Source organism: Planococcus citri, chromosome 1 (genome assembly GCF_950023065.1).
Source record: "Planococcus citri chromosome 1, ihPlaCitr1.1, whole genome shotgun sequence".
Lineage (NCBI taxonomy): Eukaryota > Metazoa > Arthropoda > Insecta > Hemiptera > Pseudococcidae > Planococcus > Planococcus citri.
The window spans coordinates 19,740,603-19,754,443 of record NC_088677.1 but is presented as its reverse complement, the minus strand read 5'-3'; the positions used below and the strand labels follow the sequence as shown (position 1 = coordinate 19,754,443).

The window sequence follows — 13,841 nt, the reverse complement described above, 5'->3', positions numbered from 1 at the left end:
TACTTCCATGTTCTTTCATCTCTCTAAAAGCGCAGTATAGTGAATTAGATAGTGAAATCATCATCAATTTTCAAAATTTATTGAAGCATTACTCTGCCAATGACTTTTAATGTAAAAAAGCCAGGTTACTTAATTTATACTTTTTTTTTCAATATCTTGATGTAGGTACCTATACCTAAGTACGTTTTAAAGGTTAAGACGAATTACTTACGTTTTTTATTTTTATATAAATTCCTAATCTTGAGTCTTACCTTGGATTTTTTTTCAGTTTTCTACATTTGCTCGAGGATAGGTATAAAACCAGTATGTACAGAAGTAGGTACTTAGACTTACCTATTTTACTTTTCATCATGATATTATGTGTGTTTGAGAGATCCTGTCATGTTTAAATTAGGTAAGGTACCTACTACCTACTTATAGCATGAGACATAAATGGAATATGTATAGGGACTCATACTACTTACATAATTCTCAAGTCGATCAAAATACTTACTGTAAGTTTTATCTGTGCATTGCCTCAGTCGTAAGTTGTTATCCAATTCGATTTGTTTAAAATAACGACTGTTTTACATTTTTGGTGTAATGATAACGCATTTTCTCTGATAAGTTAATCGATAGAAAATCTTATGACTGATAAATTATCGTTGGAAATGAAAAGATGATTTTGAATTATTTTTGCTTAAATAAGCTTGCGATCTCAGTAAATCTTCCCTGTTGTGTACATTTTTTTTCTCCTCATATTGATATTTTTAGTACTCTAGGTACCTAAAATAATGAAGCGTTTAAGAGAATTCATAATTGTATTGCTTGTGCATTTCTGTGATTTTCTTACTAAAATAAATGAAGGCAGGTAATTCAAACTTCACTTAAATTCCGCTCAATGAGCTCTGCTCATAATATTACTATACAGGAAATTATCGTTTTAACCACACTAATTACTAACGTATAGCCAGGGGTATGAGGGGACAACGTGGACAATTCCCCTCCTCACAGTGAAAATTTGAAATAAAATTAGCTAAAATTAGTGTTTTTTCGTTTATTGAACTAATTTTTTCCAAATATTTTCACTTTTGCTTCACTCGAGCAGTAATTTTAACTTGGTTTCGTATAATAATAATAATAATAATAATAATAGGATTTTGAATAAAGTGATTTTCAGAAAATTATCTCAAGTCACGATTTTTTTAAAATGCCAAATGGTTTTGGCTCTCCTTGGAAAAATCTCGGCTACCACTGATAGTGATTTCAACTCAACCAACTTCTTTACTCTGCGGTAATATAAGGCTTTTGACGTATTGCGGGTTGCATATCGGTTTGCCTGAACTTTATCCGTTTGGTGGACATTCTTATCAGTGAGTATCAAAATTTCATATTTTGAGCAATTTTCACAAGGTGTTTTTGAAATTTATAGTTTTTATTTAGTTTTTTCTTCAATTTTAAACACTGTTGAATCCTGTGATGGAAAAAGATCCGCTCTTTGTCGAGGTTCAAAGACGTTTTGTCAACTTCTTTAAAACTCGACGAAGAGAGGATCTTTTTCCATTACAGGGTTTAACAGTGTTTAAAATTGAAGAAAAAACTAAATAAAAGCTATACATTTCAAAAACACCTTGTGAAAATTGCTCAAAATATGAAATTTTTGATACTCACTGATAAGAATGCCCACCAAACCGATAAAGTTCAGGCAAACCGATATGCAACCCGCAATACGTCAAAAGCCTTATTGATGAATCTTATTTTATCAATTCAATTTCAAGTATATAGGGCAAAAATTTTACCAACACCATGACTGTGCTTTGATTTAAAAATTTCATTATTTTAATTGGAATGTGTTTTTTTAGGGGAAAAAATTACACCAAGAAATTTAAGAATATATTTTCAACTTTTTATCGGAATTTAAATTCAAATTTTACTTACAATTAATTCGATTCGATCACAAAAATGTCTATCGTTTCTGTCTGGCAGGGATGCGAACCGGAATTCATAACCTGAACTGTAACCGGAAATAACCCGAAAATTTTTGGGAAATAATTTTTATCCAATAACCTTTAACCAAAATCAAAAAAATTGGAACCAAAACCCTAACTGAAACCCGAATTTTGAAATTTTCATTTCCCTAACCATTAACCTGTAACCTAAATTTTTCAGTATTTTTTGTGCTAAACTTGAAAAAAATGAAGAATATTTTAATTTTTATTTTTATTCATATTCTGAACTTTGTCTGGATTTGAACTGAAGAGTCCTTGAAAGCGACAACTGGTTATTTATATTTTATTTTTGAAAAAATGGACAATATTTTTTGAAATTTCACAGAAATGGTCAAATGGGTTTAAAATGGTTCATTTGCAGGTTCTTTTATTGTTACACAGTTGAATAAAGAATAATAATAAATAATACCAAACAGTGTATATAGCTTATAGCTACACGCATTTCGAAAATTTTATTTTAAAAAAATTCAAAAAAAAATAAAAAATACCTTAACCTTCCTTTCTTTGACCAAAAAAAATTACGGTAATTTTTTTGGAACCCAAATGTTTAATTTTATAAATTTAAGTAATTAACCTTAACCTGTAGGCTGTAACTGCTGTAACGGCTGTAGGAACCGTTACCTGGAAGTAACTGCCTAACTGGAACTACTGGAAGTACTGCCTATTGGAACCTTTTTCTCAGTAGGCCTAACCTTTGACTGAATTTTTTTCAGTATTCGGTTCGCATCCCTGCTGTCTGGTGTTCCCTTTCCCTTCAATGGATTTCATCAATCATCATAATTCATAATTACATTTACATTCTAAAAAATCAAAATTTCTCATTCATTGTTGCCCCTTGCCCGCCAAAGGTAGGGCACTACACAATATGGGTATGCTCATCCACCATTTTGTTCCTGACCGATGTTATCAGCCATAAGAATGCATACAATTTTTCGCGAAAAAATTACAAATTTTTCGATTGTTCGCGAGTTTTGGTGAACTTTTAATTAGTCTTAAATTAAAGCCAATGAAATTCCCTATCGATTGATACTAATTTTTCATCAATTAGAGGAAAATTAACGATTTAATGAATACTTTTCTTTACCGCATTTTTCATACCATATATGCCAACTTTGAACTAAAAATTGTCGAAATTTTCAGTAAAACTATGCATACTTGAATATATCAAAATGTTCGGTATTTCTTCCTCTTTAAAATGATTTTTTACCGAAAGCTGTAGAAGCAACCGTTCAAAAGTATTCGAAGTTTAAAGTTGCGAAAACAAGGCAAAAACCAGCTACGGACAGTAAGTATTGAACTTTGGACTAAAATTACTCGAAATGTTCAGTGGACACCTAGGTATTTTAATATATCAAAATGTTCGGTATTTCTTCCTCTTTAAAATGTTTTTTTACCGAAAGCTCTACCTTCAACCGTTCAAAAGTAATTGAAGATAATGTCACCAAAATGTTCAAATTGTGTTATCACTGTTATCAATTCAAACAATGTGTTGATGAATAATCTATTTCCGCAACTTTGATCTTCAATTACTTTTGAACGGTTGAAGGTAGAGCTTTCGGTAAAAAAGCATTTTAAAGAGGAAGAAATACCGAACATTTTGATATATTAAAATACCTAGGTGTCCACTGAACATTTCGAGTAATTTTAGTCCAAAGTTCAATACTTACTGTCCGTAGCTGGTTTTTGCCTTGTTTTCGCAACTTTAAACTTCGAATACTTTTGAACGGTTGCTTCTACAGCTTTCGGTAAAAAATCATTTTAAAGAGGAAGAAATACCGAACATTTTGATATATTCAAGTATGCATAGTTTTACTGAAAATTTCGACAATTTTTAGTTCAAAGTTGGCATATATGGTATGAAAAATGCGGTAAAGAAAAGTATTCATTAAATCGTTAATTTTCCTCTAATTGATGAAAAATTAGTATCAATCGATAGGGAATTTCATTGGCTTTAATTTAAGACTAATTAAAAGTTCACCAAAACTCGCGAACAATCGAAAAATTTGTAATTTTTTCGCGAAAAATTGTATGCATTCTTATGGCTGATAACATCGGTCAGGAACAAAATGGTGGATGAGCATACCCATATTGTGTAGTGCCCTACCAAAGGTTGGCGTTGGTAAGGCTCTATATAAAGTGGGTGAGCGCATCGGCCATTTTGTTCCCTGAGTGATAACGGACTAGTAAGTATAGATACAATTTCTCACGTAAAAAATGCAATTTTCTCGATAGTTCGCGAGTCCGGGTGAACTTACGTGTAGTCTCAAATTAAAGACAATAAAATTTCCTATCGATCGATGTTAAATTTTGATCATTTCATGAAAAAATAACGACTTTATGAATACTTCAATTTTACTGATTTCTGCGTACTACGTACGTCGTCTTTAAACTAAAAATACTCGAAATTTTCAGTGGACGCATAGGTATTTTAATACAGCAAAATGTTCGTAATTGTATCCTTTTTAAAATGGTTGTTTACCGAAAGCTCTACATGCAACCGTTCAAAAGTTTTCGAAGTTGAAAGTTGGGAAAACAAGCTGCGGATGGTAAGTACTGAACTTTGAACTAATATTACTCGAAATTTTCAGTGGACACGTAGGTATTTTAATACATCAAAATGTTCGTAATTGTATCCTTTTTAAAATGGTTGTTTACCGAAAGCTCTACCTTCAACCGTTCAAAAGTTTTTGAAGTTCAAAGTTGCGGAAAGTGGCCAAATTGTGTTATCACTGTTATCAGTCACTTAGTTTTGATCAGTATTTTACTTTCCGCAACTTTGATCTTCAAGATCTTTTGAACGATGAGAGGTAGAACTTTCGTTATAAGCTCATTTTAAAGACGATAAAATTACGAACATTTTGCTGTATTAAAATATCCATGTGTCCGTTGAAAATTTTGAGTAAAATTTGTTCAAAGTCAAATACTTACTGCCCGAGTGCCCGCAGCTGATTTTCGCAACTTTCAACTTCGAAAACTTTTGAACGGTTGCATGTAGAGCTTTCGGTAATAGCTCATTTTAAAGAGGATAAAATAACGAACATTTTACTGTAATAAAATACCTATGTGTCCACTGAAAATTTCGAGTATTTTTACTTTAAAGATGACGTACGTAGTATGCAAAAATCAGTAAAATAGAAATATTCATAAAATCGTTATTTTTACGCGAAATGATCAAAATTTAACATCAATCGATAGGGAATTTTATTGTCTTTAATTTAAGACTGCATAACAGTTCACCCAAACTCGCGAACAATTTAAAAAATTGCATTTTTTACATAAGAAATTGTATGCATAATTACTGGTTCGTTATCACTTCAGGGAACAAAATGGTGGATGCGCTCACCTGGTTTATATAGAGCCCTAGCGTTGGCCAAAGCGCCAACACTACTAGCGCTTCTAGCGCTACATTTGTCAATTACTGATTACTCCTGTTCCGATATTTAGAGGTTTTTAGATGTAAATAAAATTTGTGGTCGGACAAATTGATAACGCTGATAACTGATGCTGTCTTTTGGAATTTTGGAACTTTAAGGTTTGTTCGTTTTAACTCGCTTCTTATGGAGATTCGTGTAAAGAATCTGATTCTACGATTTTTGCGTTCGTTTTGAAGCGCGTGACGTCACATGCAGTTGTTTATTTTATCAGATTCTTGTTCGATTCTCTACAAAACGGAGCAGATCTATGACTGTTTTGGAGCACCTCACAGCCGCTTCTCCAGATCGCTTCTCGCTTCTAGATTATTTTTGTGTTTATCCAAATGGGTTTTGAGTTTAAAAATTTTTTTTGTTCACCAATGTGATTTTTTAAGAAGTCCTGCTGAAAATAAATCATGAAATTTAATTAGCACAAAAATTAACATATCAACAAACTAGTCCAAATCGAACAGAAAAACTTCACTAAAAAGAATCGTCGTAGAATCCGCTCCTGATGAGAATCGATTCTTTTGAATCTGGTGGTTAAAACGAACAAACCTTTAAATTCGTGCGGTCTTTTAAATAAGAATAACGTTAAATAAATTCTTTAATGTACTTTCAAATATTAAGTGATCTGTAGCGCGCAAAATGATTTTTCGTAGATTAACTGTCTTAGCAACAAGAATTGATCATAAAGTAAACTTCGTAAGGTCAAATACTACCTGCACAAAATTGGTATTCGAAGGATACGGAGATCCTCTTAAAGTATTGAAACTTCAAAATGAAACTTTACCTCCTGTACAGAAAAATGAAGTAAGTTGGACTTGTTTGCTATGTAAATAAACTTGAATTTTAGTGATTTAATCTAAACAATGGGCTGATTTTAGGTTTTGGTAAAATTTCACATTGCGCCGGTTAATCCAGCCGATATCAATTTAATTCAAGGTGTGTATCCAGTTCCGGTGCAGTTTCCTGCCGTTGGTGGAACCGAAGGCGTTGGAGAAATTTTAGAGGTGGGAGATGAGGTTGAAGCTCTTCAACCGGGAGATAAGGTGATTCCTAACATTGAAGGTTTTGGTATATGGAGGAATTATGGTGTTTACAAAAGCGATTTACTTTATAAAGTGAGTATGTGTTTCATTAACGTGGTTTTTAATCAGTTCAGAAGCGTATTTTATGTGTTGTTTTTTCATTAGGTGCCGAAACATGTGAATAATATCGAATTAGCCGGGATAGCTTCAAATCCTTGTACCGCATACCGAATGCTGAAAGATTTTGTGACACTTAACCCTGGCGATTCTGTGATACAGAATGGTGGAAACAGTGCATGTGGTCAAAATGTCATTCAATTATGTCGTATTCTGAACTACACGTCTATTAGTATTGTTCGAAACAGAACGGAAATAGACGAACTAAAATCTTACTTGAAATCATTAGGAGCAAATTATGTTTTCACCGAAGATGAAATAAGGTAATACAGCTTTAATTTTTTTTTGTTATGAATTGAAAGATGTGAATACTTCATGTTTGAATATTTTATTTTGTAGAAGTGTTACCTTATTCAAGGATAAAAAAGTTCCAGAACCAAAATTGGGATTGAATTGCGTCGGAGGGCGTAGTGTTCGTGAAATGGTTCGCCATATGAGCAACCAAAGTGTTTTGGTTACTTACGGAGGCATGTCCCGTGAACCAGTTACCATTCCTACATCGTCGTTTATATTCAAAAACATTTCATTAAGAGGCTACTGGATGACTCGGTGGACGAGAGAAAATAAAGTGTCTCCTGAAAGGCAGAGTATGTTTGAAGAGCTTGCAAATTATATGCATACTGGAAAATTAAAAGCTCCGGTACATAAAATTATACCTCTAAGTAATTTTAGTGAAGCTATTATGAAATCTTCCACTGTACAAGGTTTTACCGGTTGTAAGTATTTACTCGATCTTCAAAAGTAAATGTATCGTGTAATGTATTTTAGATAAAACAAGGAATTTCGGTGTCTTTGCTCGGTGGGTGAATTTGAATCATAAATTCGTTTATATTCTTACATTCGTAAAATTATGAAGGAAGGTATTTCATATGTTGGCTATGTCACATTTTACTTGATTGCAAAATTGTAGACAGACGTTCGTTAGTTCGAAGTATGAAAATATTGAATTACCTTGTAATGAAATGTTACGTGTTGATAATATTCTCTTATCTATAAAAAATGTTATTATCTTTGTTACATGTAAACCGCATGTGGTATCAATATTCATCAAAATGTACGTATAAAAAACTGATTACCTCAAGTAATGTGAAATGAAAAATACTTTCAAGTACAACAAGTTTCTATATTCCATAACATCAACGTATTCAAAAATTTCTCAAGTAAAAAAATATTCACAAAATTCGTATTAATTTTTAACAATTTTACAAATTCATTTTGGATTTTAATTTATATCCAATAATGACAATGTGCAATACATTTCTGTCATAACTGTTGTTAAGTATTTTAAAAATAGGTAAAACACGTCACACAGATAGCTCACGGGTATACAAAATGAAATACAAGTATATAAAAATTAAAAATCGGTACAACAACGAAAAATAATCGATTACTCGGGTACAGGAAATAAAAGGCATGGAAATTTGAGCAAGCAAATTTTTCTATCTTGTCAATTTTTTTAATAATTCGTGCTATTCGTTTCCATATGCCTAGATATGTTAAATTATAATTATTTAAACTTAAATACGAAAATGAACTCGACCATAATTGAGGTTATACTACTTTCAGCGCGAAGGAGTTTCCTTTTTATGATTTTCTTTCACTCATTTGGAAAAAATATGCAATATATCACTAGAGCATATTTTCACCAATTATTAATAAATTGACTTTTTTTGTTTTAATTCGTAAGAACAGCTCTTTTTTACATTTATTAAAGGAGGACGACCAGAAAAACTCGCAGAAAAATAAAATAAGTAAAAAAATTTGGTAGTATTAAAACTTTGAAATCTTACTTTTATTCGTCATTTTTTCACAAATTATTCTACTTGGCGATAAATAGGTTTCTATAAAGCTCTTTGTAGAAATCATTTCGTAGGTATAATTTTCGACGTTCATTTCTGTTAGAAACCTCGTACACAGAAATGTAATGATACAAGTATAATTTCAGTTTTGTTCAATAGTACGAATTAATTACCTACATAACAACACAATTTTTAGTTCTATCGCGAAAGTTGAGATCAACTTTAGCTCGATGCCAAGTTCCATTATATCTATTCGAAGAAAATTTTTGATTCGATGATAAACTTTTATTCAATTTTCCTAAAGCTGCTAGTGCAGATACTTCAAATGCGTCTTGTATTGCCTTGGGACAAGTTTTTGACGATGTTTCTACGTACGTAGTAGCGCCAATTTGCCTGCTAACAGCAACTCCCTAAAAATAATAAATTGATGGTAAGTTAATTACGATGTATTCATCTGCTTAACCATTCAAGTAACAGTAATAAAAAGCAAGGAATTGCGTAGGGCAAAGTTTTCATGTAGAAGTCATCTTATGCAAATAAAGCATCATAATTTTGTAAGTTGAAGTTTACTATGTCATATCAAGCGTTATACGATGTAGAATGCAATTTACGAGTATCATACTTCTTGTTTCACAATGAGATTTGAAAAGCAGACGTAGTAGTGTACATTAGGATTCTGCTACAAAGTAGGTAAGTACAAAATGAAACAAATAGCTACCTCTAAGTGAAATGCAATACAAAGAAATGACGTTTATATTGAGTTATAAATTTGTTATTTGGATGCTTTGTGATTTATAATTTTGTGTGGATTCCGTATTCGTATTCGAAAGAATTATTCTGGTACCAGTTTTGCTGAGAACATCGTTGTGTGTGAAACTTACAGCGCAATTTTTCGTTTTCTTATAATTTCTTATAGCGAATATGTAGTAGAAAAAAGTACCTATCCAAAACTTTTGATTAGCTCACAGTTTTATTTGTTTGTGAAATTAAAGCAAGAGTTTTCTATTTTGTTCTTATTCTAAGCAAGTTTTATATCCACTGATAGAAAATCTTTTACCCGGGTATAATGATATTAATACTTGCTAGGTAGTAGGTACGTATATTTGCATACCGGAATTAGAAAATCATTCCAAGTGAGAAATCCTTTGACTTAAGTTTTCAAATGAATTTAGAACGCGCTTCGAGTTGAGTTAAGTTTTTATCATTTTAATGCTTGTTTATATGTACGTGTAGGTTTAGTGTAGGTACAATCGAACTTGATATTCAAAAGCTACGTGCACGTAGCACACTATTACGTCGTGAAGAGTAATAAGTATAGGTACCTACCTACCTTAGAATCTCATTTAAAAAAGAGAAAGGATCATCTCATGCAAATTTGTCACATTTTATGGATTCAAAATTTTTTAATTTTATTCTTAAAATAATATCTTTAGGTAATAGGTACCTCAATTTATTGATGAAGAAAATTTTAAAAGTGAAATAATTTCTTGTTTTTTTTTCTTTGTGGCTTTGAGAGTTCTTTATACTTTAAAGATGGAATCATCATTTCATTAAATTTTACATCAATGGATCGTTAAGTACGTAGGTAATATTTTGAAAATATTTTTTTCCAACACGTAGAATTAGTCATCTTACTTGTTCGGCGGACACAGGTATCCTTTGAATTTCGGCAAGTTTTGATAAAGTTTCACAATCATTCCTCAAGTCACTTTGGCACCCACACAATATTAATGGTGTGGTTTGGCAGTATCTGCGAACTTCTGGATACCACTGTAAACATAGTAAATGTTATTATATATCTTCGCTCATCTTTTAAATAGTTGATAATAAATATACGTTTCCTTACTACTGTCCCAACTCCCAACTATAACAGTTGGAATAAACCATTACAAATTCGCTATTAGCGCTTTACCACTGATAAAATAATAAGCCTACCTATGGCTTTTTGTTTGAATAAGCATGAAAGCACTTTTCAGATAATGAACATTTGGGAAATTTCTTTGAGTCGCATTTATTGTGGTACCTACCAAATAAATCTCGCAATGTAAACTTACTTTTGTAACAATATTTTCTAGCGTTGTAGGGTCACTAATTGTAAAACATAAAATGAATACATGTGTTTCAGGATAAGCTAAAGGACGCACAGTATCATAACCAGGTGTACCTGCAATCAGATAAAATTACTTCAACATTAATTTCAAAATTGAAAAGGTAGTTGGTATCTTGGTACTTGGTACCTCTACCTATACAGAAATTTGACCATGTGCGACATTACTCGGAAGTCGGAATTAAATACTTTTCTTATACTAGAGTGGGAAAGGGCAGAAGAGAAGTTTAATAGATTTTTCAATTTGAAGAAATAAGTAGGTAGGTACTTAAAAAGATAGAGCAAGTATCATATCATTTATTTTTTTTTTTTCAATAAAAATTATTGTTGATTTTGTATTTTAAGAATTTTCTTGGCACTTCAACGTAAATGGTCGAGTGGTTATATTTTCCGATTCAGTAAATTGATAATTAATAATTATTTGTTATTTCACTTTATATCTTCTACAAAATAATCAGTTGAAAGGGTAGGTGCATTTAAAGAACAACCATAGGTACCTACGTACCTACTCCAAAATAGAGACATTTTTTAAATTCAATTTGTTAAAAATAAATTTCACGTGAATAGTGAAATTATTGATATTAAAATTAAATTTAGATTTAGATTTCCTTGCTTTTTTTGTAGGTAGTTTTCAAAATTTAAACATTTTATTTTGCATTTTTTTTATTAGATATTTAGCGAATTTTGACTAGATAATATCAACTGAATCTAATTACCTATAACTTCTCAAATACAATTTCACTATGTTATTTCAGATTCCTGTATTAACTTATTTGAAAATTTCATTTCATGGACTATGGCTGTTCTTTGAACGTATCGGCCGCTCAATTGCCATTTTATCACGTTGAACTAATCTAATTAAATTTTTTAAAAGTTGACTCTGTTGTATGCATGGTACGTTTCTGTAATTTTTTTACTTTTTCATTTTTTTTTTTCAATATTTCAAATTAGTTTGATAGCAACATAATAAATTTTCATCAAATACCTACATATGAAAAATCATATCTCGTTCACTTGATCAGTTAATTACCTATTCTTTGCATTCGAAAAATTATGTCTTTTATTTTTATTTTTTTTTTAGTAAGTACTCACCTACCTGATGATTGAGATTAGAATTAAAAATATTTATTCTGACCTACCAATTTGTAATCAAAATCATAGATAAGTACCACAACATTTGTTCAATAATTAAACACTTTTATAACAAACAAAGAAAATGCTGATAAAATCAAGCAAGTAAGCGGGCATACCTACCTACCTATATGTAGGTACGCGTAACTTTGATGGCCAAAAAGGGAAAATTCAATTTCTCAACTCGAATGCATCATAAGATCGGTACCTTACCTAGATCTAGGTACGTTCATTTAATGAAGTGTGAAGAGTGCGGCTTCGTTATTTAGTTATTTTTTTATTTTATTTTCTTTCGCCCAAGCTGCAGCCACACCGAAAAGAAAGAAAAGGATTCCTATCTTATTTCACGGGTTTTTAACTTGAAGAATACACCTTAGATTTGGAAGTGGAAGCAAAATGCTTTATTGCAGAAATGAAAAATAAAACCATTGATATAAGATTTCCTTATCGTACATATCCGTTGTTTTGTTATTTGTTGTTCACGGAGTTGATTCAATTACACAATTCGAATATTATAATAAAATTTATCGAACATCGCACATTGTGAAATTAATTTAATTTTCCAAGTACAGCTTTATATAGTTTATGTAGGCTCGCATTCGATTCGTACTATTGAACAAAACTGAAATTATACTTGTATCATTACATTTCTGTGTACGAGGTTTCTAACAGAAATGAACGTCGAAAATTATACCTACGAAATGATTTCTACAAAGAGCTTTATAGAAACCTATTTATCGCCAAGTAGAATAATTTGTGAAAAAATGACGAATAAAAGTAAGATTTCAAAGTTTTAATACTACCAAATTTTTTTACTTATTTTATTTTTCTGCGAGTTTTTCTGGTCGTCCTCCTTTAATAACGTACATTTTTTTCATCGCTAGAACGTAATTTACTGCTGGTTTAGTGTAGATAAGTTTTTCTTCTTTTTTTTTCTTACTTTTTTCATTTAGCAAATTTCCTTAATGTAAGGTACATAAAAATGTCGTTTCTGAATTTCTATCTCACACGGACCATAAATTTTGTGATATGTAGGTTGATTTTTTTTCTTCGTTTTATAAGAACGAATAAGTAGGTAGGTATTAGGTAAGTATACTGTACTTATTATTTTGAACATAGCTTTTACGATGAATACTGCAGAACTAGGGGTGCTTGAATTTTATAACTTATGACGTAATGGTCTTCATTTTTGACAAAGTTGAAATGTTTTGTACCTCCGCTCCCTATGTTTTTTTTTTTTTTTTTGTAAGTTGGAATGTGCTGGAATGATGTTTATGGCTGCACATAATTATTATTTAGTGACTGGGTGTGGGTACCCAATTACGTACGTCGTACATACGTACCGTCAATTAATACTTAGTTTGAATTTCTGTATTGAATTTGAAAAATGCAGCGAAATTTTTTTACTGCAAATTCTCGTCAACAGTAATTGAGAGGTGTCTAGAAAAAATTTTCCTTCATCCAAACTAAAGGCTAACCTAGTTATAAACGCATTTAACGTACACCTACCATAAGTAGGTTACCTATGTTTCAAGTTACCTTCTGGTATTTTAACCATTCTTACAAAGTACTCTGCTCTGATTTTATTATCACAAGTTTAGGACGATAGTGTTCTAAAGTGCTTGAAGCCATGTGCTTAATACAAGAATCTGAACGTATGTAGGGAGGTACTAAGTAGGTAGGTAATAGGTATGTAATGCACATAGAGAACTTTCAAGTGGAGAATGTACCATTCATAACTTTGGTTCGATAATTTTTTTTCGTAGATGAAGTCTGTAAATAAGTACAAACCTAATATGTATGTATCGATTAATTTTACATGCACCATCCACCATCAATAATAAAATTGTATTTCAATATAGTTTAACGCTTATAAATTATTAGAATTTACTCAGGTCTGGTACTACAGATGTCCATTTTATTATAATTACCCAATTTCAATTATTTCAATTGCAGTCTAGTAGATACCTAACCTAAAGCAGATAAAGTATCGGAATTTTTGATAATGTACCGACGAGAGTACCTAAATCGTAATTTCATTTATTTTTCAATTGATTTCGCGAAGAAGAAAAAACAAGATAGGTAGGTATTGACTTTAAGCTTTCCTTTTTATTATTTGGTTATGTTTTTATAAAACGTTGTCACGTGGCGTCGTCGACGTGATCGTTTGAATGCGACCCTTAACTTTATTCAAT

General features: G+C 31.2%; 1 protein-coding gene and 1 long non-coding RNA gene across 3 annotated transcripts; one reads left to right on the top strand and one right to left on the bottom strand.

Annotated features, from left to right (window-relative positions):
- The first annotated feature begins 686 nt into the window (after positions 1-686).
- On the top strand, positions 687-8,398 carry LOC135849753 (enoyl-[acyl-carrier-protein] reductase, mitochondrial-like). Of its 2 annotated transcripts, none has more exons than XM_065370323.1 (5): positions 687-850; positions 6,064-6,214; positions 6,289-6,525; positions 6,598-6,872; positions 6,949-8,398. In XM_065370323.1, exons 1-5 carry the CDS (start codon positions 774-776, stop codon positions 7,352-7,354), a joined length of 1,146 nt encoding a protein of 381 aa, XP_065226395.1. In that variant the 5' UTR covers positions 687-773; the 3' UTR covers positions 7,355-8,398. The 2 variants fall into 2 exon arrangements, with proteins under 2 accessions (XP_065226395.1, XP_065226394.1); XM_065370322.1 differs by lacking the exon at positions 687-850 and adding an exon at positions 1,182-1,273.
- Positions 8,380-9,633, bottom strand: LOC135849754 (uncharacterized). Its single transcript, XR_010559609.1, has 2 exons — positions 9,520-9,633; positions 8,380-8,818 (listed from the first exon to the last, which is right to left on the bottom strand). It is a non-coding gene; the product is annotated as an uncharacterized LOC135849754 (long non-coding RNA).
- Positions 9,634-13,841: the final 4,208 nt, after the last annotated feature.